Source organism: Primulina eburnea, chromosome 1, assembly GCF_022965805.1.
Source record: "Primulina eburnea isolate SZY01 chromosome 1, ASM2296580v1, whole genome shotgun sequence".
Taxonomy (NCBI): Eukaryota; Viridiplantae; Streptophyta; class Magnoliopsida; order Lamiales; family Gesneriaceae; genus Primulina; species Primulina eburnea.
The window spans coordinates 522,093-549,889 of record NC_133101.1 but is presented as its reverse complement, the minus strand read 5'-3'; the positions used below and the strand labels follow the sequence as shown (position 1 = coordinate 549,889).

Sequence of the window (27,797 nt, the reverse complement as noted above, 5' to 3'; positions counted from 1 at the left end):
ATGGATGATGGAGATGGATTCAGTTTTGGGTGGGGGGTAATTAAAAGATGAAGAAATTGCAATCAAATGCATGTTTTCATTTAAGCAACGCGATTATGTAAATGAATTTTTCTGTAATAATAGAATATTAAAATCTCATCTGACACCAAAATTCTAAATTTGAGACTATGTCTCGGATTCGAATCCAATTATAAAATCTTCTCCCCAACTCATTTAAAAAATCGTAAAAGTTTTGATTTTACAGTCAATATTTACCAAGAATTAATGTGTAATTACGGGTTGAAATTGAAAATGTAAATTGATGGATAATTCGTTTGAAGAAGGCAGACACATATGGTGGGTGAAGGAATAATATAAGATAAGGCCCCGTCTCTGCACATCTACATTATCTCCACCCCTGGATTGCTCTGCGGCAGGGGAACAAATGGAGTCCTGAAAATCTTATTTGGGCCGAGACTTTAGTGAATTATAGAATGATTAGCAATATCGAGTTCTACTATTGGATTTGTGGCCTTGTTTCGGACTTGTGGTCTGAACTCATATTACAGGTTAGATTCAGACACGTGTCGGTTGAATAGTAGTAGGTGTAAGTGAGCGAAAACTACTGCTCAACTCGAGTTTGATTTGACCGAGCTCTAGTCGAGTTCGAATATCTCGACCTACACACAAGTCAAGATCGAGCTTGAAAATATAAAAGCTTGACTACACCAAATAGAAGTAGGCACTTTTGTCACTGAACTTGAACTTGAACTTCGAACAATTCTAATAGCATATATGACCTTTAAAAACTTGTGCCGCAAGCCCGCATCCGAAGCCCTGCTCATTGTATCCAAGAAGATGTGTAATAATATTTACTCATTGTGCTTATGCTCGTGTAACAGGTCAACAGAAGATTGTTGATGAACTTCCTGGTACAATTCCCAGAAATTGTAGATCATCACTTTGGAGCCAACCTTATAGGACAGACAGAAAAGGCAACACATCGAGCGGCTTTTGCCAACATAAAGCGTTCATTTTCCGTCAATGGCCTCTCAATGACCTTCACAATATTTGCGTCCTAACAAAAGAAGTTTCCAAGTACCATCAGCGGTGAATGAAAACAATAAGGTGTTTATTGTTTTGTGTAACTCATTTTTCTTAGTAACAATTCAAGGGGTTGGCCAGAATAGTAATTACAAGGTGGTTTAGAGTTTTGTGGATTAAAACTGCAAAGGTCTCTCTCCATGTTTGGATTTACCATACCTTCTGTGGCGGCAGAAGAGAAGGTTCCACATTGGCTGTGTCACCGATTACGATTACATTGTTAACATTCCCCCTTTCATCCCTTTCCGTCGGCGAAGCTGTTGAATGCCTCCAGTTTTCATTAATAATGTACTTGTAGTAGTATCTGTAACAAATATTTTATGGTTAGTGTCTTGATAGCTATGAACCCAAAACTTAGTCCTTATCATGACATGACATGACAGGAACAAACAATTGAGGGATTCCCTAGCAATGCATTAGTATCCAGTCCTTTGATGGTTTGATTGACAGATGTAAATCTCCTGAATCTCCTACTCACCAAAATTTTGTAAGAAAGCAATATCTACCGAAGACTAATAACAAACTTGAAGACAGACACTCAGAATATTAGACTTCTAAATGAGAGGATAAGGAAACTTACTTTCCCTGTGGAAGTCTAATATCAACTTCATATTTGGGACCACCCTTGTGGACTGCCTTGATTGGCTCTTTCCAGTTTCCGGTAAAATCTCCAACCAAGGATACATCTTCCCCCTGCAAGAAGAAGATTTCCAAGATTAGAAATAAAGTAGACACAGATTCCTAAGCTGATAACAAACTGAAAGCATGTGGCCCTTTACCAATAGAGACCTCGGCTCTTAAAGAGTTGGGATTTATCTCCTCACCTCATGACCGTTCCATACAAAAGTTACAGCATGGGTTGACGGTCCATCATGGATACCACTTTCAACCATGGCAATAAGATCCCATGTTGCCCAGGCAATCGCTGGCCTGCATTTAAGATCTTGGTTAAAAACTCAACCAGATTATCTTGTACCAAATGATTGGTAGATATTTATTATTAATCTAGTATAATATCCTTTATAACAGAACCAGACTTAACACCGATTTTTCCTGATAGGATCCACGTAAGGACATGTGTTAAGCTCGAGGATAAGGCTGTTTATGGCAACGCATTCCTTAAAAAGTTTGAGAACCAATGAAGTGACAAACCTGTCAGGCCTGCATGTATGCAAACCCGTAACAAAGTTGTGAGCAGCATGAAGGGAGGTATCTGTTATCCAGTGTAGGTAGGCAATCACACAAGCAGGCGATCGATCAAACCCAGTGGTGCAAGTAATACAAACACGATGGTTCTTCTTAAGTAACCGCAACAGAAGACCCACACAGAATGGCAGTTTTTTTCTCATGTCAAAAGAATCTGAGTCCCTAATATAAAAAAAATGATAATAAAATGAAATTATAAGGACAGCAAACATTGGAGAAACAATTTCATAAAACAAAATACAGCAACATGAAATTGTATTGCTATTTATTTTTTGAGGTAGTTTGCGACGACTTTGCGTCAAATCCAGACAAGGATAATTAAGAGAAAAATCAGTGTAAATTGAAAGCATAAAGACACTGATTTGTATTATTCTTCTCAAGAAAGCACAATGCGACAACCTTATGGGATGGTTAATCATAAGAATGTTGAACTTTTGGCATGACTCATTAATCGAATTTGAATCAATTCCCCAATTTGCAGCTTCAATCGTACTCTGGAAATTCAGTACTGCTGTCACTCCCTGATGCAGACATTGCAGAATGTTTCAGTTGAGTAAAGGACCAGAAACAAACCCTACATTACAAAAGAGAAGGTAATGAACCAGAACAAAAGTACCCAGTAATATAGTTCATTTACAATAATAAAAATAATTCATGTTGCGAGGACCACAAATTCAAAATATTCCAAAGATTTCATAGACAATAACAATATGTTGCAATTATGTAAGGAAATGAATAATATTAATAATGTACCAGATGCCTTGACCAATATAATCGAACAATATCATTTTGTGATTCCTGATAAAGACTGCCAAGAAAGGTGGTTGAGAAAATTGACATATTATTTTGGGAGCAGAACGTAACAAGTGACATGAAAATCCAAGGGGAAAAATTTATAAATCAGGCAATAGTAAAGAAGATAAGGGTATGTTAGCTCTCACCACTGTGTCAGACAGCGTCTCTACATCTTTTTCTGTTTGAATACATGATCCGACATAAATTTGCTCCGTAATCTATCAGAACAGCGTTAAAGAATAAGATGAAGTTGAACACTTACTAGAAGTAATTTAGTGACATTAATTTTAAAAAAAATCACTGTAACATTGAGAGAGACTGATAAGTATGAAAGAGTATTTAAAAAATATGGTTTTAAGGCAGTTTAAATACGGAGCACTTAAGACCAAACACCCCAGAACGAATAAAATAAGTATCCATTTGATTCCTTTGTCATGTGATATTATGACGAAATACACAGGTTATGCTCTTAATGAGAGAGCTAGTTTTCAACTGGTTAGATAGCATCAGAGAACCAGGATGGTGATATAGACTACGAAAATGACACATGTGCGTGGAAAAGTGTAAAATAATCGGACACTTCCATCATACTACGTGGGAACTATTCCATAGAAATGGTAAGACGTGATGAGAGTTTTCGTGGATATCCCTATTATTGAGTGTTATATAATCACCAGGACAAAAAATCCATGAATGTAGCTACTCCAACTTCAGATGTGTCGAACAACTTGTAGATTTACGAATACCAAGTGGTGAATGTGCAGGTTAAAAATAATATGGCACTTTCTCTTTCTATCTCTGCCTGTTTTCCGATTTCCACAGTGACAAAATTTAAGAAACTTGATGATCAAATGTAATTTCTTCTGAGACTACAAACAACTGCCAATGCTAACATTATGAATAAACCAGTTCAAATACACACCTTACTATAGCGCATACCAAGAGAATGGTTATAGTAGAGCTCTTCATTTGAATGTTCCAATGCCTTCACATACTCCTCCAGCGGAAAACTCCCATGCCCCCATTCCGTGGTTTCGGGCAATTCCTCTGTGAAAGTGGCAACAAGAGGACCAAATGGTAGAGTCGGAGAATTCATAGCTATCTTTGGTTGACCATTCTTGTTCTGATCATTCAAATACTTCCATCCTTTGGAAGACAAAAGTTTTGGACAAAATGTTACAGATCCAGATTTTCCAGCACCCTCGCCTGACGCATTCGAATTTGGAGATTGTATATAATCGTTCCAAGTGGAAATTGGAACAAGACTTTCGTTAAATAAAGTATCAAGATCATTCAGAAGATAGAGATGGATGGGGAAAGGGGAGGAGGGTCTCTCGAGTACGAGGCTACAAGAACCGGCTTTCTCCTTGACAAGAATCCTGCAGTTACCATAGTAAAAATTGGCGTAAAAAGAGTGAATGTTCTAATAACGACTAAATTTTGTAAGAAACACAAAGCCATTCGTACTCCATATCACCGTAGTCCCTGATTTCAACAAGCTTTGAAGTAGACGATTCACTCGCTTTCTTCAAAGTGTCACCCACCATGACTATTCTTGATTTCTCAGCATTCCCCTGCATGATCACTTTAATGGATTAATTGGTCAAAAATAAAATCAGCAAAACCAGTCATCAGACACGATCCGTGCTCAAAGAGCCTACTAAATTACATCAAACCAATCACAATAAAATCTGAGAAGGATAAAGACACTGGCACTCTTAAAGAAAACATTTTTAGATAGAGATATGAGCTAACTCAAGTCTGCTCACCAGCTTCATGAGCCGGCCATTGAGTTCGAGGTTTTCGAGCTTGAAGAGCTCAAACACACAAAAAATTGTTTTTAACCAAAATTTTTCTGAAAGAAAAATAGGCCATATAAATAGAAAAGAAGAATACCCCTTTCTGAAGTGCAAGAACAAAGACTTTCCCTTCAACAGAGAGCCCGAATCGAATGCCAAGGGGCTTCTCCAGCGTAACCATATACTCGTTCAGATTCATATTGAACGAGGAGGAGGAGGAGGAGGAGGAGGAGGATACCGCCACGAAAACGGTGGAAACCCTTCCACAAGATCGACGCGCGGTGAATTTCGAAACTCCATTCTTGAAATGGAAACCTCTGCCACAAAATGAGGATGGAATGGCCGCGCCGCTCTTCTGGAAGTTGTCATTTGAACACGGGAACACGGAGCAGCGGAAACCCCTGTAATTCAAGAACTGCAGAAGATACATCTAAGAGGGATCAAATTGGGAAGCTTTTTTGATGAATGAATTCGAGATGGGATTCACGAGGAAGATATAGAGCTTCTGTTGCTCCAGCATGTTTTTTATATATATACTTTTCTTTGGATTTATTGCCACGTGACCCAAAACAACTTACGTTAAATAAAAAATAAAAAAATTGATAAATAAGTTTTTTCTTTAAAATAAAAAATTGTGGGGCACAGGCTTCTTCCTTTTTACTCCTTCCACCTAATCATATAACCTAAGTTTAGTTGAAAGGATAAGATAAACTAATAATTAATATATAAATGATAAAGAAAATGATTGTGGTAGGATTGTAATATATGGTGTAAAATAATATTATGTTTGGTAAGATTTTTAAGTGTAGAATAATTTTGAATTTTGTGATGAAAAGACAAAATTACCCTTCCTCTTCTCGGCGGCGACGGCGACGGCCGGCCGGAAACGGCCGGCGGGGGGCGGCGGCCGGAAATTTCGGCTAGCGTCGAAATGGCCGGCGCCGGCGGTCGGTTGTCGGCCGGCGGCAGAGGTTGGTGGCGGGAAGTGGTGGTGAGTTTGAATTTAGGAGAATGGTAAAATTGGAAAAATAGGATGGATTATGAGTAGGATAAATAATCTTAAGGGGTGAGGAGGTATTATTTTAACCTACCTAATATAACATAATCATTCATAGGAGGGATTGACTTGGTTAAATAATCACGCGTACCAAACGCCGGATAAAGTGGGATAAAATAATCTATCTCACTTTATCATTCGAACCAAACGCTCCCTAAAAATTGTCTCATCTATATAATTTAGTTTTTATATTTAATAACAAATTTTTTCACTTATATAGCCTTTTAATAAATTTTGAAAAACATGTAACTATTTTATAAATAAATTCAATAAAATTTTATTTTATAAATAAATTCAATAAAAATTTATTTATAAAATTAAATTTTCAGTAATTTTTTAATCCGTATATTTAGAATAGAGAGAGTGGTAAAATTTTCTTACGATCATGGTTCCAAAGCCCAAGGTTCCAGACCCTGCGGCCAGACCTTTCGATTTATTATGAATTTTTTTTATCTATTTTTTATAATTTATATTATTTTAAATATTTAAAAAACCTAATATATTGATTAAAAAAATATAACAACAAATCATATTCTCGCCCCTATTATATATATATATATATATATATATATATATATATATATATATATATTGTTATTTATTTATATATATATATATATATATATATTGTTATTTGTAATATATATATATATATATATAATGTTATTTTATTACAACCCTTCTTGTTCACAACCTATGTGGACAAAAACCATGGGATTGGGCCACAATGAGTGAAACTTTTATGAGTTCTCTACGTTTACTTGTTGGGCCCATAGCCCACAACAGTTAGTGAGGTCCCAGTAGCTATTACAATTGGACCAAAGCCAGTCTAACAATTACATTGTACTTTTAGATCCATTTGAACATTTTCAAGTAAGATCCATAAATAATAAAAAAGATAAATAAATTTAAAAGTCATTCATCCTACTCTATAGAAGTTTGTTGAGAAAACGATGAAAAATTGGTACAATATACTAAAATTATACATAATAAAATTTACATATCCATATTTAGTATATATTAGAGACACAAAACTCTTATGAGATCGTTTCACATATCAATTTTATAATTATGAGATGAAAAAATGTATAAAATCATGAAAATATATGGATAGATACGAATAACATAATTATATTTTGATTCAATGATTATAAAACTCGAGCCAAGGAATAAATATATGGGTAGGAACGAGTATGTATGAGACGGAAGGAGTAATATACTTATAGGATAAGTAAATGATTAACTTGGGATCAAATACCGTCAACTTTTGGTGTATTTTATTGAGACATGCATGTGCATCAAAAATAATGGGTTTTTAAAAAAATGTAAGCGTGGGATTATTTATTATAATATACATATTTACCTGTGAGGTTTTTTTTTTTTTTGAGACATATTTACCTGTAAGTTATTATCTTTATTATTGTTACATTTTATTGTACATTATAATAGATGAAAAATGTGAAAAACCCCTCATAATTTCTTATTATGTTCAAAAAATGATTATATCATTTAAAATGTAAAACACCATAAATTCTAAAATCTATAACATGTTATCCTATTTAAATTAACTAGTTAGCAAAAAATATCGACACTGTTTATCCCTCAATTATTTAATTTAATATCTCCTTTTTTCATATAAAACTACTGAATAACAAATAATAATGTAAAAAATATATTAATTCATAGGCACACCACGTATGCTCATGATTACCTGTATGAATTAAATTATATTGTTGGAGATTCATTTATATATAGTAAGCACATCAGTCTCCTCCTTTTTTTTATTATTTTAATGTAATATTATATTTAAAAATAATAATCATCTATATTCTGTTTTTACTTTAAAAAAAATACACACCCCCTATTGATAGTAAATTTTTAAATAATTAAAATTAATACCAACTTATATACTATGATAAATATATATTACACGTTACACAATATGTATACTTAATTACTAATTCATATTATACGGAGCTCACATAATAATTATATTATATTATGTATGTTATAATTTTTATCCATGTTATATAATCCAAAGAGGCTGGGTAATTTGGTTAGATTATAAAAAAATATCCTCTTTTTTTCTCAAAAATATGAAAAGACAACCAAACTAAAATTTTACATCAATTAATTATCAATTTTACGTGAGTAGAAAATTAAATTTTTTAAAAAATGAAAATTAAAAAACTTCTAGAAGTGCGGGTAACTCCTGCTAAAACCGTTGACATTAGCAAAAAACCCTACAAGGTCTTGCCTGTACGGCAGATACGATTTCTTCCTCTTCTCTGCATTCATCGCTCTGTTCCACGTGTAAAGCACCTCGTGCGGCGACGGAGATCCCGGCGCCCCGCCGCCGGAGATGGACTTTGTTCCTGTAACCTTTTGGATTTTCGAAGCTTCGATCAACTTCTGAGGCTTTTGATCATGACTACTACGGTGCTTGGGAGTCAAAAACACATAATTGTCCTTCCCTTCGCTGTTGCTCCGCCGCATCAGGTCGGAGAACTTCCAGCTCCTCGGCTTCGATCCAGTCGACTTGCTCTTCTTACGCAAGACCGGACATGGCCTCCAAATGCAGTACGTCCCCGGGGGCACGGTCTCCAAATCATCGCCTTCCGACGACGAACACGACGATAGGTGGTTCCGATCTGATCGAACGTTGGTCACAGGAATTCCGAGACTCTCCGCTTCGGCAGAATCAGATGAAACAAGATCTCGGTTGAAGACGGGGAAGATGGACCTGATTTGGCCATCGTAAGCCACAACCTCTTCATCTCGGAGTACAAAAGTGAACTCATGAAAGGCCCCATCTTCATCGTTTTCTTCATCCTCCATGGCGACTTTTACAGCGATTTCTGCCAACTTTTCAGCCGTATAGCAGTTGAAGCTTGGGCACAGGTATGCATCTTCTTGATTGTTCTTCATAATTGTTTATTTGAACCAAATAAAGAGATTTTTAAGAGAAATGGATGGAAGATGGGGAAGCTTTTATACTCCGGTTTCGTGTTAGGAATATAGAGGAATCACCAAAGCATAAATAAAATAATACTTTTTATTAAATTATTATTATTATTTTAATTCCTACCTAGTATTATCAGTTATTACAAGTTCCTAGTGTTTGTGGAAAAAATCTATATAGATTTTATGGATGATTCTTAGTCGATCAATCAATTTAAAACAAAAGTTGGGCACAGATTACATCACAGTTAAACAGGATATATCAGCATTAATTAATTAATTTTGTACCGAATTTAATCGAAGTGCAGTGTTGTTTTTTGCTGCACAAGAAAATTAAGCGTAGACTTAAAAAAAAAAAATCTAGAAGGGTAGTTACTAATTAAGAGTCATTAATAAAAGGCAGCCAAGACTGATTACAGCTCATCTATGACGTTTATATATTACTATTATAATAATAATTATTTGATTTGAGAATGAATAAAACCTTTGAGAGGAAGCTTCTGATTCATATATATATATATATATATATATATATATATATATATATATATATATATATATATATATATATATATTCAACTTCGACTTATGCTTGATCTTGTCTCTTTTTTCCAAGCTTCGAAATTTTAACCACTTAAATAATAGAGAAATTTGGTTTCTTCAAATTGAGTTTTAATCGCGTATTTTTCGATTTTTTATTCGTAATTTCGTGATCTATTTTATAAATTTAGTCTTCTATACATTGAAGTAATTATATGACTTGACATATGAACAAGAACCACGTCAGCACCATATTAATGACACCTGAAAAATAGAATAAAATTCAAACAACAAAATAAAGATATCGGAATAAAATATAAGTTTGACATCACACATAGAATCATAATCTAAAGAGAAAAATATAAATGACCGACTTTGCACTTTTTCCTAAATAATATAATAAACCTTTTAAGACGTTTTTATGTAAAATTTTATATGTGGTTACGTAAAACAAATTAGTTTTGAAACCTAAGAAAATTGAGTTTGTGCGTATAATTATTTTGATAATATATATAGATTTTGTCTTCTCGAATAAAAAAATAACATAAAATGAAATCTGCTACTCCACTCATTTCGTGGACCTCCCATATTCCCAGCGCATGCTTCTTTATAGGTTTGAAAATTAAATGAATCAATTTGATTACGGAACAGACATAATTAATACAAATTGAATAAATCCAAAATTTTCACCAAAATAAAAGGATTGATGTTTTCATACAAAACCAAACACACTGTACATAGTGTTTGAATTATTATACAATTTTAAATATTTGAGTTGCACATTTATCATCAAATATATATTTTTGTAAAACGACAAGCGTTCGGTCCTACAACTATATTTAAAAATTCGAAAGAACCAATTTTCAAAATAAGTAGTAGTAAATTTATATTGTATTAATAAAAAATACAATTTATCAATTAAGTAAAATAATTATAAAAATAAATTAAATGTTTTTTGAGAGATATTAAATATACCAATTTTTAAAACATTTTCATAGTTCAGTTCGGTATTTGTTTCCCCCATCTATTATCCGAAACCCCCTCTCTCTTTTCAACTATACAAAGATATAATATATGAAAAGATATCCCATTAGGATCAACAAATTACGATGCAAACATATTAATAATTAAATATATTAGTATCGTATGAACTCATGAGATAAGATGACGAGATATGATATGATAGAGTGAGTCTCATGTGAGACCGTCTCACGGATCATAATCTGTGAGACGGGTCAATCCTACCCATATTCACACTAAAAAGTAATACTCTTAGCATAAAAAGTGATACTTTTTCATGGGTGACCCAAATAAGAGATCCGTCTCACAAATAATACCCGTGAGACCGTCTCACACAAATTTTTGCCGATATGATAAATTGAAATATAAATATAATATAGCCACTTTTTAACTCAAATTATGATAAAATTTGAGTCAAACACGAAACGATGCAAAGATGTTGAATCACATCTTCCCACACGAAACGATGCTAACATACATTAGAGAAACTAGAGTTTTCAGAAGCCATCAAATTAATCAACAAAAATATCATAATTAATTACCACAAGAAGATCATATCGCTTAGAAAATCTAATTTACATTCATCCGTCATCATTTTCATTATATTACAATAATCACTTAATCAATCACTAGTTAGAAATTCAAGAGAACAATACTATTATTATATATTTATATCAACTAATTATAAATTAAAAACAATGTACTAGGCTTGGGGAGCTGGTTTAATTTTAAATAAAATATTATAATAATTTATGAACCAATTACTATTATTTGATTTAATAATTAGTCTCCATTAAGTAACTGCATGGACCAGAGATCCTCCATGCTCCACATGTTATCGTTCGATACAGTAGTTGCAGTTGGAAAAGGGACTTGGTGGAATATGTCCACATTTGGGCGAAACGACGGAGGAGAGTACGACTCAACTGCATGATCCGTAGGGCAGCAACCGGACATTTGGCTCGTGCTTGCTTGATCGATTCCGTGATCCGGATTCGGCGCTGCGAATGCCTCGGTCTGCTTGATATGCTTTTGGATACGAGTTCTCCAGTAGTTCTTGATCTCGTTGTCTGTTCTTCCAGGGAGATGTTTCACGATTTTCGACCACCTGCATGAAACAACAAAAAAAATTATTTAATCTTTTTACAAGTATATATTAAATACATAAACTGCCCTAAATGTGGCTTGTCACGATGGAAGCTAACCAAAAACAAGGTTAAGACGGTGCTTGGAAAAATATAGTGACCAAGTAGTAGTAGATTATGCTGATTGTGAATGCATTCAGTTACCGATATGAAAATATGACTTTTTACTTTTTACATTGTAGTGGCGTGAAGATGCATATTTTCTCGATGGATATTCTGATTCCAAAAGGACAAGGTTTTAAACAGTTGACAGTATGTTTTATGAATGAAAGCAACAACTGATATTTCTGATTATTTGGATTTTGACTATTGTGTTATATTTTTCGTGTTTTTCCATCCTTTTTTTTTGGAGCATTTTAATTGCTTGGTGTTAATTAGTGTACTTGGTGTGCAGGAATTTCACCTTTTTTTATGGCAAAAACTTGTGTGAGACGGTCTCACGGGTCGTAGTTGTGAGACGGATCTCTTATTTGGGTCACCCATGAAAAAGTATTACTTTTTATGCTAAGAGTATTACTTTTTATTGTGAATATGGGTAGAGTTGACCCGTCTCACGAATTATGATCTGTGAGACGGTCTCACATGAGACTCACTCTTTTTTTATTTATGATTGTGAGCAAAAACCTAACTTTGATTCTATCATTCTTAAGGTCGGTCTTTTTATGTACCCATGTGTAACAATAAAAACCAAAAAAAAGGGTAATTACAATATCTTTTAAATTGTGAAACTTTTGTATTTCGAGGATTCAAATTTTTAAAAAATTTGATCAAAATATTAATAATTCACAATTAAAAATATAACGTAAATAATATGTTGTTGTACGATTTTAAAAATATAAATTTACGATATTAATCTATGCCATGCATATCCAATGTTGTGCAAGACAATTGAATAGATACGAGTGTCAACTCAGCTACCTAACTTACTTAGATAAAAACAGCCCAGCTCCATCCTTAAAAGTTTTGCTTGAAGAGACGAGTTTTGTAATGTTATTTCCTTTGCCAAATTAGCTGACATCAGAGCATACGTATGTATTAATTAATAATTGATTTCACAAAAATTGACAAAAGTGTGTTTGGATAGATAATTTCAGATAATGGAATTCGAATCCATTATTGATTTTATTTCATTGATTTACTTAGATAAACAAGATTGAAATGAATTTCAAATCCAATCTAATTGTGGTAAAGTTCATAAATTGAGTGTAATTTGAAAGTAGCGGATGTTATGTTTCAAAATAAAGTGTATAATTACGGTCACGGTTAGAAAACCGGTACGGTAAAAAGTAAACTTTATGGTGTCATACTATGTTCCTACCAAGATATTATTTCAGTTCCTCCCCCCGCGTGTACATAAATAATACATATTTACATAAATTTGAAATTATTTACTTGGCAAGCTTAATTGGATAAAAATAACGAGAACAAAGCCAATAACCATTTTCCAGCAGAAAGAATGGACGAATCACGATCAAAAAAAATATCAAATATCAATTGCATGGCAGTTAAGAAATAGTTAAATGGATCAAAAGCTTTTGCAGTGTACGTCAAAAAGTCTATTGGAGGAATAGCACAGCATAAAAATAGCAAATCAACCGAATCACATCACTACAATAAACTGAAGACAAATATTATAAGATGTTTCTCTAATGTTGCCAAGTCCGCAAAATGCCCAGACGACAGTTTATGAATCAAATCAAATCAACCATCAACATAAAACCCTTCACGTTATGCCTGCAAAAATAGAGAATTGTAGACGAAAATAAAAACCAAGGCGGCAGTTAGTTATTGAAGCAATGAGACCTGAAAGTCATTTAATTTTGCAGATAAGTTCAGAAGCACAAGAACCCTGGGACAAAAGACGGGAGGGTGTTGTGCAAGGGCTTCTCTTATTACAGATAAATTTTGCAACTGATGAGGTATAATCTCTAACTCATAATAGTCTTTCGGAGCAAAAAAGTTTGTGCAAGAAATACCTTGCTAGCAATGTTGCTAGAAAGCCAATCAAGTCCTTCATATAGACCCTCACCAGAGGTTGCACATGTGCTCTGAATATACCTGTCAGGATATATATCTCATTTAGTATAAAACATCAAATTGGTGACAATATATAAAAGGAATACAAGAAAAATTCTCAGTTTCTACAAATAAATAAGGCCAACAATACTCTCTGCATTTTGGTTACGTGCTGCTAGTAATTTCACTTGAACTTAAGCAAATTTTTAATGCGCAAAGTCATGGAACGGAAGTACTGATTACTGATGACAAATAAACTTGTAAGACAAGCCTACTGCCTACCAATGGCGTTGACGGAGAGAATGCAGACCCAGCTTATCAGTGATCTCTGCGGCATTCATTGCATTGGGAAGATCTTGCTTATTTGCAAATACCAGCAAGACAGCATCTCTCAACTCATCCTGACACAACAAAAATAACCAATAGTATATATTAGAAACAAGAACACAAATTCAGCAAAAGCTAAAGAGCGTCTGTGGATAAATCATTAATGCAGTTTCAGAAGAAAAATAGAAGAGCAAAAACTGCCATCATCTTCAGAACATGAGCGGTGATCATATAATTCGTAAAGCAGCACTAGCCATACGATGACGAAAACAACATTTGTCGATAAAAACGAATTATCGAAACTAGAAAGGCTTCCATAGGCTAATTGACGGCAACAATAAAATCAAGAATATAATATAAGGAGAGGTGACAGACCTCATTCAACATCCTATGCAGTTCATCCCTTGCTTCGACAACTCGATCCCTGTCATTGCTATCAACCACAAAGATAAGACCCTGAGTATTTTGGAAGTAGTGCCTCCACAAAGGACGAATCTGAAAGAAAAGATAGAGTTAACCAGTTAAGACATACATAAATTAATAGTTGGCTAGAGATGATTAAATATGTATACGACCAATGGCATCACACTGCCTTTAAAAGAGAACAATAAAGAATATCAAACAAACAGACAAACAATTAACAATTTGGAGATAAAAACTAGATGAAAAAACTTCCTGGATATAGGCCCCAAAAAAAATTATTTTCAAATGAGGAACATCCAAAGTCTCATATGCCACTAGTATTTTAAAAACACTATTTACAAGACTCCCAAAAAAGGGAAAGCTCGACACATTTACAGAACATAGTTTACAGCAATTTCATATTTGCAACAACATAAGAAGAAGCTTACCTTGTCCTGACCACCAACATCCCAGACAGTGAAGCTAATGTTTTTGTATTCCACTGTCTCAACATTAAATCCTTGAAGCAAGAAACTCAGAATCAGTAACAATCCAGGAAGTTGATGATGATTAAATTAAAATAAAAACTTTCAGAAACCGGTGCACTATCTTTTGCACAAGATAAAATAAATAATGCTCAATGAATCTAAGTTATGTTATAGACCATAATTCCTTGACCCACCAGATATTTACTCATAAGACAATTTAATCACGGATAAAAAGAAGATGCATTTGAAACTGTACAAAGAAATAGTCATAGAGACAACTATCCTACCAAGGAGGCGTCTTTCTTGAAAGATGAAAAGAAAAATAGGTCAGGTAACAACATAAATACTACGAATCACCATAAAGCAAATAAAATCCCATGAAGGCAGACAATGAACCACAAGAATAAAATATACAATTTAGTGCGAGCTGCAAATACATAGAGACACAAATAGAGTTGAAATCAGAGTACTACTTCCAAAACCGGCCAAAAGGACTCACCAATGGTTGGGATTGTAGTAACTATTTCCCCGAGCTTGAGCTTGTACAATATGGTGGTCTTACCAGCAGCATCAAGACCCACCATCAGAATTCGCATCTCTTTCTTAGCAAAAAGCCTGGTGAACAGCTTGGTGAATGTAAGTCCCATCGTTGTCGGGCGGCAAACTGATCACTCTGCACAGTTGGTGAATTAGATGCTATTCAGTCAAGCTTGATCATCAAACGACCCTATCCCACTGATCACTAAACATGAAAATTATTCCTTCCAGACAAGTAAGAAATTTGACAACAACCGAAAAAGACAATCTGGAACACAACCAGAACCATGGAGTGTTTTAGCAAACACAGTTAGTATCACATAAGTGATTCACACTCGTCTCCAATAAAACAATTGATAACTTTACATAAGAATTAAAGCAGAACCATGCCATTGCAAATCAAGCGGTTATCAGTAAATCTTGAGGAGCTAAATGAGCTTAAAAGAGTTTCGAAACAGCAATAACTACATACAAAACCAGCTATCCAAAAAAGCATATACAAATTCAAACAGAATCAAAGCATAACCTCCAAGATCATCTAACAGATTAATCCACGAAACTCTAATAATAACAATCATAAACTAGGAAACACTTCCCGAATAAAGAGTAAAAATTGGTCATCCGATATGTGATTCAAGCCAGAAACCAACGTGTATGGCGTCCACAATTCAAATAAATGGCTTAATTGTACAGATCTAGCTGAAATACGGACAGACACTCAGATCGAATAAAAACAATACGAATCAGACCATACATAGCGAGACGCAACAGATAGATCGCAAATGAGGGAACTCATACACGCACGACAAACAATTTCACCTTTCAAACATCTTAAGCGGAAATTAATACGGATCTAGGGTTTACTTACTGAACGAAAGAGGAAAAAAAATGAGAAAATGACATGAAAGAAAAGGAGAGGAGAAGACTCGAGTTCACCTCTCGAAAGCTTCGCCGAAGAGTCGAAATGAGGGACTGAACGCGCGGAACGAACGTAAATACAGTTGGTCGCTACAGTTGGTCGCGTTCGGGCAAAAATGGGTGTGAGACGATTTCACGGATCGAATTTATGAGACAGATCTTTTATAAGGTCATCCATGAAAAAATATTATTTTTTATGCTAAAAATATTATTTTTTATTGTGAATATGAGTAGGATTGACCCGTCTCTCAGATTAGTATCCGTGAGATAGTCTCACGTGATACTTACTCGCTAATTAATGGCCATGTGGACATGACACAGAACCAATGATTAAAAAAGCTGACCCTTCACATCAATAGGTTTTCGAGTAAGTCTCTCGTGACATAATTTCACGAGTTTTTATCTGTGAAACGAGTTAACCTTATAGATATTCACAAATAAAAAATAATATTTTTAACATAAAAATTAATAATTTTTTATTGATGATCCAAATAAAATATATTTGTCTCACAAAATATGACATGTAAGACCGTCTCACACAATTTTTTGTCAAATTTTTTTTATTATTATTATTATTATTATTATTATTATTATTATTAGTGTTTTTAACGGAACTTCCATTTGTTCTTGATTGTGTTATTTGGGGCTATCACCACCTTCATCTTATTGGGCAATTTCACTTATAAAAAATATTAATTGTTAACAAAGGTTTTGCTTTGTGGATAAATGGGTCATACCATTGTTGAATTACATGCATATGTTGAAATTTTGCAAATGTTGGTTTTGCTTATTAGAGTAGGTGTTTACTGAGTCAATTTTGTGGCTTGAGCTTTATTAACTTTCATGCAAAACAATATTATTTTAATAAAGTTTTATATTTTTTATTTAATTATGATATTTATTTATCTGTATACTCATGCAAGCTATATATATAAAGTTCTTGAATATATTATAAGAACCATGATGTTCACGAGTCTAATGGAACATGAAAATAATTAGGAAATGTTATGTATATTCTAAATATGTTTATAGCCGATTCACCCGCTTAAAACAAAGATAAATATTGCTCGAGTTTGAGAGTGATATCTTTGATGTAAACGTCAAATTTCATTATTGAAGGACACGTGGATGTCCATTTATACATATGATTGTTCATTTGATGAGGCACTGAACACTCTTTCCTCGGACTTTTCAAACGGTTATCACTTATCGAATGGAATAATTTATAGTTATGATTGTACATCCTTAGTCATTTGACCCGAGACAATATGGAGGTTCTGCGTACTAGCATGAATTTTGATCTGTTTACTGGTCATTAGATAACGAGGTTGGATGTAGTTTCAAAATATGTAGGAGCCAATGCATTGTAGGATTCACCACTTTCCCGCATGTGAAGATATAATATGTGATTTGATGAGTTAATAGTGTAAAGAATCTATTGCAAGATCAAAACATATGCTTTAGGGAAATATGTTTTCCTAGTTACACATATAATGTCACTATTATTGCTCAAAGATACACCACATCGTTATCAAATTCATTTGCAACTTTGGATGTACCAATTGTTGTAGAATCGATCGTGATATATGAGTTGAAGAGACCGTAATGTACGATATCATAACTTTCTGGTTCTTGCCGACATTATCAGTTTTATATATGTATCATAAGACGATGCTACTAGATGCTCTTACCATGATCTGATGAGTGCAATTATACTTGAGTTATAACGTTCTTGATCAAGAGGTTTGATGAAAAAAAATAAGGCTAATTAGGGTAAGCTCAAATAAGAACAAATGTTGTTATGAATCACATGAAGTTATGAACTTAAGGTTAGCTGTATCCCTGAACAATTGATGATCGCACAAGTATTGGATTATATGTTATCGTTGAGATAATTGAAATTCAATGAGTTGAATTTGATGACTGTAGTTTGATGAAAATCAAAAAAATTGCTTATAGAAGGAGCTTATGAATAGATTATATTATTGAAAATTAAAGAATTTAGCTTAACTGTTAATTAAGCAAAGATACTAGAATTGTCTGTCTTAAATTTTAATGAAAAAGTTCACAAAATTAATATTTTGAATAAAAAAAGAAACAATGAAAAATTTTGGCTCACTTTTCTATGAATGAGATTTCTATTATTGATACATCGATGTTGTCTGATCGTCAGTCAATTTAAGTTAGAATCTACAGTTATTTATTTAGTAGATTGAGAAAAAGTTTGGGATTATTGCTATGATTCTGAAATCACTAGTGTCATTTTCCCTCATCTTGAGTTTGTGGTTGAAGTGGGAACAAAGTAGCACTTTCTTTTTTGTGACTAAAGTTGTTTGTCTTTCTAACCACAAGTCTCTGTTTATCTAGCTGTTGATCGGCTAATTAGCATTTTCTCAATTGGTTGCCTATACGGAAATCTGCATGTTTAGGAAATATTTATTGGACTCCAGTTTTATGTCGTGTATAAAATTGTTGGAACTTTGCGGTTAAAGAAAAAATTGTGAAACATCACGAGAATCTATCGTTTCATAATCTCACAGAGCTTCCTCTTCGTTTTTCCCTGTCAAAAATATCAGTAGCAGCACCAGGGGCAGATCTAGGATTTCGATATTGGAGGCCGCTTAGTTTATTTTGCGACGGTTTTCTCAACAACCGTCGCTATATGGCGACGGTTATAAAAAACCGTCGCGGATTTTGCGACGGTTTCTGTCACAACAGTCGCTAAGCCAAAAAAAAGAAAGAAAGAGGGATCAGGTTTCGAAATCGGGTGGAGCAAACGTTATAATTGGCTTTAGCCACTGAGATACATGGACGTATCATTCATTTTGGGAGGGCCATGTATATATATATCTGTTTATATATTTAGTTTAAAAAAAATTAATATATACTAAATTTTTTTTTTAAATTTTTTGGGGGGGCCGTGGCCTCCGTTCGCCGTACACTGAATGCGCCCATAAGCAGCACCTGATTTTGAGCCAACGTCTGATTCAAGGTGATTTTCTTGATACATTTCTATAATTTTTTTAACTATTATTGTACAACACTATCTGTCCTCATGCATTCTCTTAACTTCAGAATACAATCTTTTTAAGTAAAACAATTAAACTCTTTTATATTATTTCTCCAACTTAACGCATTATCTATCTATATTATATTATTAAACTTAGCATTTCATATAAAACTAACTTTGATATTTCAAAATGATATCAACCTTTGTTGATATTTCTTAGTTAATTTTGTCGGTTTCTATTTAGTAGTAATTTTTGTGCATCTATTTTTTTTTTTTTTTTTTTGTCTTTGTCTAATTACTTATCTATAAGTATAACATTATAATAAAATAATATATATTTTTTACGCGAAAATCATGAAATACCAATAAATTTAAAATGTGTGTCACTGATCACATTATATATTATATATATAGTGTGTACTATAGGTTAAAAAGAAAATCCTTGTACTGTATAGTTTGGTACATTTGATAACTAGATGAATCTTATTAAAATCATACCAAACATTAAATATAATATCCTACATCTTATTTATCCTTAACTTATCTTTATATTATATATCATGTATTTATCCTATTATGTGTACCAAACTATGCCTATATATATATATATATATATATATATATATATATATATATATATATATATATATATATATATATATATATATATATATATATAGTGTGTACTATAGGTTAAAAAGAAAACCCGTGTACTGCCGCTGCTATGTGGTTGATGGCTCGTGCAACTTATCTCCATTCCTCCGTAGTTCACACTCGGACATGCTTCCCCTCCCACCGCAGCTCAGCGGCCCTATTGTATTCACATAACCTCAGCCAAATACTACCCTTTTCCTCCAGAAGACATTTCCTTTTATCGTTTAACCAGTATGAGAACCCCCCCAAACTGCTAATCACTGCGCAGGCTCGGCGAAGCTTTTCATCCTCGCGTGGAGAAGCATTTGCTTCTGGTAATCAGTCACATTTTCACTTTTCCTTCCATTTAATCGTTGATTAGCTCAACTTGTCCCCCCTCCCCCTGTTTGGGTTTAAAAATTCGATGTTTATAGCTCATTTTGTTTGCGATTTTTGGACAGCGGCTGATTTATTGTATGGGGAGCCTCTTAAAATTGTGAAGTATCCAGAACCATTTTTGAGAGTCAAGAACAAGAGAATCAAGACCTTCGACGAGAATTTGAAAAAGATCGTCGATGAGATGTTTGACATAATGTACAGGTGATCTTATGTTTTTTTCTTCATGTTGTGAAAGCTTGTTGATCAGTGGATGAGATGCTTTGCAATTCATGACGAGTTGTTTGGATGGGAATATGCATTCATTTGTATTTTAGGACACATCAATTTGAAAAGTGTCTGGAAATTTGAGTCTATTTAAAGTTTGCCAGCTCGCATTGTGGTACTCAGACTTGTGATAATTTTCTATTATTTTACCCAGAGTTACTTGTTGACTTCTTTTTCCTGCAGAACTGATGGAATTGGACTCTCTGCACCACAAGTGGGGATAAATATTCAACTTATGGTGTTTAATACAGTTGGCGAACGTGGTGAAGGAGAGGAGATTGTTCTTGTCAATCCACGCATCACTAGATATTCCAAAAAGATTGTTCCGTATAACGAGGGTTGTTTGTCATTCCCAGGGATTCACGCTGATGTGGAGGTATCTAACACTAAAGTATATATGCGAACCACAATTCCTCGATTTATTTTTACTTGTATTATCTTACTCCTCAGAGACCAGATTCTTTGAAAGTCGAGGCACAAGATATTACAGGTGCAGAATTTGAACTTAATTTGACAGGACTTCCTGCGCGGGTTTTCCAGCACGAATATGATCATCTACTGGTATTTGTTCTCGAATTTGTATTTATATTGCTTTGATGGAAGGACAAAAAGCAAGCATATATCGTCTTGTCTAAATTATTTGACGATTATTCAAATCACGGTTTCAAATTCCTCAACTTCATTTTTAATTATGTTTCTCAAGTCAAAACAGAAACAAAGTATTTCAAACAATCGATTATTGGAGTCTCTTCCAAATCTCTCTCACAAATGAAATGGTTCAGTCCAAATGCAACAAGGTCTTGATAATTTACCCTTGTTGTTCACATTGCTCGATACCCTACTCTATAATATGTTATCCGTGATCTAGTATTGAAAATTAACTTGTTTTAATATATTGTGTCGGTGTCGAGATATTTTCAGGTATTAACAGGACTTTTTCAAATAGTTAACGATGGTTAGCACCTCTTGTAAATATAATCTGAAAAGGAGCGGAACTGAATTTTGCTCCTTGTTGGAGCGTTCTAATTTGAAACAAAATGCAGGGCATCCTATTTTTTGATAGGATGAGCGATGAAGTTCTTGATAGTATTCGCGTGGATTTACAGGCAAGTGATTCTTACAATCATAGTATATCATGATCTATTTGTGTTATAGAATCTGGCTGTCCTTTTTGCCTAGAAATATTTTATGGGTAACTCTTACAATGATTCATGGAAACATCTTGATTAGTTGTTGTCGTTGTTCTTAATAGGCCATGGAAAAGAGTTATGAGGAGAGGACTGGATCACCAAGTCCTGAAAAGATTGATAAAAGCAGAAGAAAGATGAAAGCTGTTGGATTTGGAAAATCTTGATTACTCTCATCAGCGCAATATTCTCTGTTCCTCTGTCACATTGTTGAAGTTAATAAACTCGCTTGGAAAAAAGGAGGGCGAAGAAGCAGAAATTGCAAGTGTCATTACTCGCAATAGAATCGTGTGTATGGAATCATAAAGTTTTTTACTCGACAAAATGAGATTTCTGGCACTTGTTGAACTTGTAAGAACACTCAGTTTAGCATAAAGTTTACTCTCATGAACAAAGGGTCCACCAATGAAGTCAGAAGAGAAGAAAGGGTGTTACATCATACCATGTTAGATCAGTGATGAATATTGATGTGAATTTAAGTACAGTTTCTTTAAACTAAATTTCTTGTGCAAGTTTGAATTTAAGTTCCAGTTCTCTCACTGTATCTGATAAAAAAACAAAAGGGAAAGAAGAACAAAGTCATATAAATCTTACTTAATCAATAATGATTTTCAATTAGATGATATTATATTTTGTTATTTGTTCTCATTGTTTGTTTTATCAGGTGATTTTTGTGTGTTAAAACCAGGGGTGATAATTTTTTTTTATTAACACTCTGACCGAATTGCATAGTATCTTTTTTTGCCTCATTTTTTTCTAAAACACGAGCTGCTCAGGAATTAGAACTAACAAGGAGTTAATGAGCTAACGAGCCAAGCATTCCTGAACTGCGGTAAGGCACTTCCTTACCTAGAGCTACGAGCTAGGCAGCTATGGAGCTAGGCTGCTATGAGCTAAACAGACCGACTATTCCTGAATCATACGAGAGAACAGTGTAAAAGTCTATAGATCCATGTTTGGAAACTTCATGAAATCGAATTTTTAATAAATCTATATTTCGATGATTACATAGCATTGATATTTTCATATCTGAGCTCCATGATCAAGCTACGAAAACGCACATTTCAAATTGGTTAATCTTCTCCAGATTTCTTTGATTATCTTGTCATATAACATATTAGAGTGATGTTTTTTTGGGCTTTTTACCCATTTGACTTGAGCTACATTTGATACACTCAAATTTGTAATGGAATCTACCATAATTTGTTGTTTAAATAGAATTATGCAATTAATGGGACACTCGACCGAATTTATTTAGAATATCTTATACGCATTTAGATTTGTTTCAGCTTATATCTTACTTATATGAAATATCATGCGTTTGGTTGGTATGAGGATATAATTTAAATATGTTGATATCAGGCATTGTAAAATCTTTTTATTATAGTACTTATAAAAAAATGACATGATTCTATGAACATATCATAAATAAATATCTTTGGACATCTTTTGGAATCTGGTATTTTTAATTCACAAAAACTTCTAGGTGATCGATCGTATCATGAGTACAAAATATAGATCTAAGCGAATTAAATTTTAATTAACAAAAAAATGAAAAGGTGAATTAAAAAAATTCAAACAACTTTTTTCAACATCTTATGAATTCTTTTAAGAAATTATGAAATAAAAATTTATCAATTTGACAACATTTTTTGAAACTGTGGCAAACACAGATTGTAACGAACAGGCTAAATTCTACACAAAAATGCTTATTGGGCCTCGTAGTTACATAGCTCGCGTTAAAGGCCATAAAATTTTCAATTGGCCCAAGAAACGGGCCCCTCGCAAAGGACCATTTCCACCAGATCATCGTGCTGTGTGATATTCCAATGTGGTCAAACAAATGTCAACCTGTCATCCAATTACAATCCAACAAGTGTCTGTCAAGCGCAACTTTCCGGACCCGGGTAATTCCTATCAACTGGATTTGATAAAAGCATTTGGCATCCGCCAGATAACATCTCTTATTACCAGACAGAGTGTCCCAAGAGAGAGACAGATAGATATACTTGGAAAGAGAAAAAGACATTCTTCCTTCCTCGGTCAAAGCTTTTGGGAAACTTTCAAGCACTCACCTATTTCTCCACTTTTTACCTTTTCTTATTCCCAATTTCTCTGAAATTTCCTAGGGTTTAACCAGCTGTACGTTGAATTCAAGCTTGGAAGTCTGCGAAATGTGGCTCTGTTGATGCAGGTGTGTTTTATTTGTGCAGTTGTATAAAAGTTTTGTGACGCTGCTTCGTCCCCCACCTACCCCCCCCACCATTTTTATTTTTTTTATAGGAAGTTGAGCTGCGTTTTTCTTCTTAGACCCGCTGATAGAGATCTTGTGTTTGTTTTCTTCTTCATAGTTTTGAATGTTTTGTATTTTAGTATATCAATATTGAATTATTGATTTGTAATGGTTGTTTCTGGCTTGTTTAATCTTTTTCTTTTACCTTTTGTTAGGTTGTTAAGTTTTTGGAAGCTGAAGGTTTACTTGTTTAGCTCGTTAGAATAGAGATTTTTAGTCATCGCGTTGTCGAGTATGGAGGCAGGTGGTGTTGTTTGTGAAAAGCCAAAGTGTGATGCGATGCTCGTGGACAAACTTCCGGAGGAAATCAATGAAATGAAGATCAAGGATGAGAAGGTGGAGAAGGTAGCCTTTTGTGGGGGACTTTGTGCTTAATTTGCTATTGTGTGCACATTTTGCCTGATGGCATCATAATTTGTGTTTGTTTATTGATTTTGGTTGCAGGAAATGGAAGCAACAGTGGTGGATGGAAATGGGACCGAAACAGGACACATAATTGTGACGACTATCGGTGGTAAAAATGGCCAGCCCAAGCAGGTAGAATGGTAGAATATTCCGAGTAATGGCGTCTTCCATTATTTATTAGTTTCTGCATGGCCTAAAATTTCAGGATAATTAGATATAAATTTTGAGGTAACTAGATAGAACATTACATCTAATTTTCCTGTCAGTCATTATTATCTTGCTTCGAGCTATCTTAGAATAAATTGTTCACTGCATCCATCTTGTTTGATCAGACTGTAAGTTATATGGCGGAGCGAGTTGTGGGACAAGGATCATTTGGGATTGTATTTCAGGTGATTTTTTATGCATTACATAGTATATTATAATGGTCAGTGGCGGAGTTCCGGGATTCAATTTTTTATTATTTTTTGAGGTTTTGGAAAAAAGAAGTAATACTTGTACACTCTGTGCAACAAGACTTGAAAATTTTCTTTTAAAGTTATTATATCCAAAAGGCAGAATATTTTTTTGTAAATGTGCTTATGTCATCGCAGGCAAAGCATCTAGAGACTGGTGAAATGGTCGCAATCAAAAAAGTTTTGCAGGATAAAAGATACAAAAATCGTGAATTGCAAACGATGCGCCTTCTGGATCACCCCAATGTTATTTCACTTAAACACTGCTTCTTTTCGACCACCGACAAGGATGATCTCTACCTCAATTTAGTTCTTGAATATGTTCCTGAGACACTCTACCGGGTTGCTAGACATTACAACAAGGCGAACCAACGAATGCCAATGATCTATGTCAAGCTCTATACGTATCAGGTCAGGAAGCTTGGATAGGCTGTGATGCTTAAAATTTGTCCAACTTCTTAAGTAGTTGCTTTGTGATTGTAATTGAATTTGGTGGCGTTTGTTGACATATTTTCACACATCTAGTTATTTGAAACCAATGTTGGAATATTTTATCTAATTTATATTAGCATTGTCTTGGATTTATGTTGTTATCTATCGTGCAACTGGGATTCTTTTGAGAGGTAAATGTGGATTGATGAGGTTTATTCTTCAAAGAAAAATCCGTTGTTTGAGCAGTTAGTAAAGTGAATCTATCACGATGAATCTTGTGAATGATTTAGTTGCTGCACCTCAGGTGGCTAATTCCTTCTTGTTTTTTGGGATGCACAGATTTTTAGAGCTTTGTCATACATCCATGGAATAGGAGTCTGCCACAGGGACATCAAACCTCAAAACCTTTTGGTACGCTCTTGAAAATAAATGTCTCTGGTCATTGTGGTTCAGTTGTTGTGATCTATTAAATATGTTGTTTGTAGGTCAATCCCCATACCCATCAGCTGAAACTTTGTGATTTTGGAAGTGCAAAAGTTTTGGTACGTTTATCTAATCTCCTTCTTGATAGGGCTGCTCTTACTGGCTGGACAAGCATCCATGGCAATAAATGATTCTATGCTCTAATCTTTTTATATCTTATTTGACAGGTGAAAGGCGAGCCAAATATTTCTTATATATGTTCTCGGTACTATCGTGCTCCAGAACTCATATTTGGTGCCACTGAGTACTCTAGTGCTATTGATATCTGGTCTGTGGGTTGCGTTCTTGCTGAACTTCTTCTTGGACAGGTTCTTATGAAGTTCACATTTTTGTTATTACTCATATATGTGGCATGATGTACCATTTTGATAATATTGGTTTATGGCTTCTGTATTTTGATCGCGTGTTGATCCGTAATGCAGCCCATCTTTCCCGGGGAGAGTGGAGTTGATCAGCTTGTGGAAATTATCAAGGTAAAAGTGAATCTACTATCTTGGTATGAACATATTTATACCATATTTCTCTAATTCTCTTCATAACATATTTATGCTATATTTCTCTAATTCTCTTCATCCTCTGAGGATCATAAATTTAATGGCAGTCTGATTTGATTATCTTTATTTGAAAGGTACTTGGAACACCGACGCGTGAGGAAATAAAATGCATGAATCCAAACTACACTGAGTTCAAATTCCCCCAAATCAAGGCTCATCCATGGCACAAGGTTAGATCTGTCTCCTGGCTATTATGCCCAGTTCTTATAATCATTTTTGTCTATATGTAGTTGTATTTAATTTTTGTTGCCTGCAGATTTTCCACAAACGGATGCCACCTGAAGCTGTAGATCTCGTGTCGAGACTTCTTCAATACTCTCCAAACTTAAGGTGCACTGCCGTAAGTATCTCCGACTTCTTGATGCATCATTTATTTCCTTTGTCACATCTTTCTTTTTTGATACACCAAGTGCTTTTAGACCCTTAGATGGATATTTTCACTTGTTTTTTCAGTTGGAAGCTTGTATCCACCCGTTTTTCAACGAACTCCATGAATCCAATACGCGTCTTCCCAATGGTCGTCCATTACCTCCTCTCTTCAACTTCAAACCCCAAGGTTGATTCTTCAAAACCTTTGCACCTTTGTTTTTATTGTTCTGACCACTTCATATTTTGAGTCAAGTTCTCTTTATTGACAGAGTTGAAAGGAGCATCTCCAGAACAACTTTCCAAACTGATACCTGAGCATGCTCGGAAGCAGTATCCGTTCTTCTTTGGTGCCTGAACTTCCTGAAGATGCTGGTGTATACTTGTAGCTGATTTGTACTTGGTGTTGTTATTCTAATCTAATCCGAAACCCCGATTGTACTGACTTGTAGTGATTAACCTCAACTGGATGTTCAATTCTTTTGTTTCCCTTGTTCTCTAGGCTAATTGATTGGCCAATCTAATGCAGGACTTGTTTTCTTCGATCTTGTTATTAGTTCCTATTATGTCAACGTTTTACCTCCAATCTGGGATTGAATTAATTGTGTAATTTTCTATGTTAAATATGTTTCAATTGCACAAGTCACGTGTTCGTGTGAAATATGCAAGATTTCATGTTTGTGGAGTCGCTGTCTGGTTGCTTTTCATCCAGGGTGATCAATTTTTTTATTAACCGTCTGAACTGTTTGAATTGCAACTCATCGTTTTTTATAATATTTTATAAAAATCGAGATTAAAAATATTAAACATAAATCGCATCGTATATGTGGTTTGGTTATTTTTTTTTCAAGATTGACGTCGACGATGTGCTCATGGAAAGCCTCATCGGAACCAATCATCTCATTCTCTGACCAGGTCTCAAGAGGAAGCAGATCTCCTTTAACGAATTGAAGCACGAAGAAATCCAAAAAAACATCGGAACCAAAGCAGATTGGCGCCGACGACCGATGTTTTTTTATTAA

General features: G+C 34.2%; 5 protein-coding genes across 8 annotated transcripts; 2 read left to right on the top strand and 3 right to left on the bottom strand.

Annotated features, from left to right (window-relative positions):
• Positions 1–602: 602 nt before the first annotated feature.
• Positions 603–5,451, bottom strand: LOC140830215 (phosphoglucan phosphatase LSF1, chloroplastic-like). Its single transcript, XM_073193516.1, has 10 exons — positions 4,981–5,451; positions 4,552–4,658; positions 4,007–4,463; positions 3,231–3,302; positions 2,689–2,810; positions 2,236–2,451; positions 1,908–2,013; positions 1,664–1,776; positions 1,243–1,387; positions 603–1,057 (listed from the first exon to the last, which is right to left on the bottom strand). The coding sequence occupies exons 1-10, from the start codon at positions 5,311–5,313 to the stop codon at positions 938–940; spliced, it is 1,791 nt and encodes a 596-aa protein (XP_073049617.1). The 5' UTR covers positions 5,314–5,451; the 3' UTR covers positions 603–937.
• Positions 5,452–8,133: 2,682 nt separating this feature from the next.
• Positions 8,134–8,868, bottom strand: LOC140814540 (uncharacterized). The gene has a single exon (XM_073173564.1). It carries the CDS (start codon positions 8,866–8,868, stop codon positions 8,134–8,136), a length of 735 nt encoding a protein of 244 aa, XP_073029665.1.
• Positions 8,869–13,077: 4,209 nt separating this feature from the next.
• Positions 13,078–16,395, bottom strand: LOC140830113 (ADP-ribosylation factor 1-like). 2 transcript variants are annotated; one of them, XM_073193420.1, is made up of 7 exons: positions 16,313–16,395; positions 15,339–15,512; positions 14,801–14,871; positions 14,325–14,444; positions 13,905–14,023; positions 13,583–13,664; positions 13,078–13,340 (listed from the first exon to the last, which is right to left on the bottom strand). In XM_073193420.1, the coding sequence occupies exons 2-7, from the start codon at positions 15,484–15,486 to the stop codon at positions 13,335–13,337; spliced, it is 546 nt and encodes a 181-aa protein (XP_073049521.1). In that variant the 5' UTR covers positions 15,487–15,512; positions 16,313–16,395; the 3' UTR covers positions 13,078–13,334. The 2 variants fall into 2 exon arrangements, with proteins under 2 accessions (XP_073049521.1, XP_073049564.1); XM_073193463.1 differs by lacking the exon at positions 16,313–16,395 and adding an exon at positions 16,245–16,269.
• A 3,607-nt stretch (positions 16,396–20,002) lies between these two features.
• On the top strand, positions 20,003–22,410 carry LOC140830056 (peptide deformylase 1B, chloroplastic). Its single transcript, XM_073193354.1, has 6 exons — positions 20,003–20,272; positions 20,399–20,537; positions 20,784–20,976; positions 21,051–21,161; positions 21,644–21,706; positions 21,853–22,410. Exons 1-6 carry the CDS (start codon positions 20,029–20,031, stop codon positions 21,952–21,954), a joined length of 852 nt encoding a protein of 283 aa, XP_073049455.1. The 5' UTR covers positions 20,003–20,028; the 3' UTR covers positions 21,955–22,410.
• Positions 22,411–23,776: 1,366 nt separating this feature from the next.
• On the top strand, positions 23,777–27,318 carry LOC140829856 (shaggy-related protein kinase epsilon-like). 3 transcript variants are annotated; one of them, XM_073193299.1, is made up of 13 exons: positions 23,777–23,981; positions 24,236–24,416; positions 24,525–24,617; positions 24,818–24,877; positions 25,079–25,351; positions 25,712–25,783; positions 25,858–25,914; positions 26,023–26,163; positions 26,278–26,328; positions 26,484–26,579; positions 26,666–26,749; positions 26,863–26,965; positions 27,048–27,318. In XM_073193299.1, exons 2-13 carry the CDS (start codon positions 24,315–24,317, stop codon positions 27,131–27,133), a joined length of 1,218 nt encoding a protein of 405 aa, XP_073049400.1. In that variant the 5' UTR covers positions 23,777–23,981; positions 24,236–24,314; the 3' UTR covers positions 27,134–27,318. The 3 variants fall into 3 exon arrangements, with proteins under 3 accessions (XP_073049400.1, XP_073049276.1, XP_073049337.1); XM_073193175.1 differs by having other exon boundaries at positions 24,236–24,425; XM_073193236.1 differs by lacking the exon at positions 23,777–23,981 and adding an exon at positions 24,000–24,118 and having other exon boundaries at positions 24,236–24,425.
• The last annotated feature ends 479 nt before the right edge of the window (positions 27,319–27,797 follow it).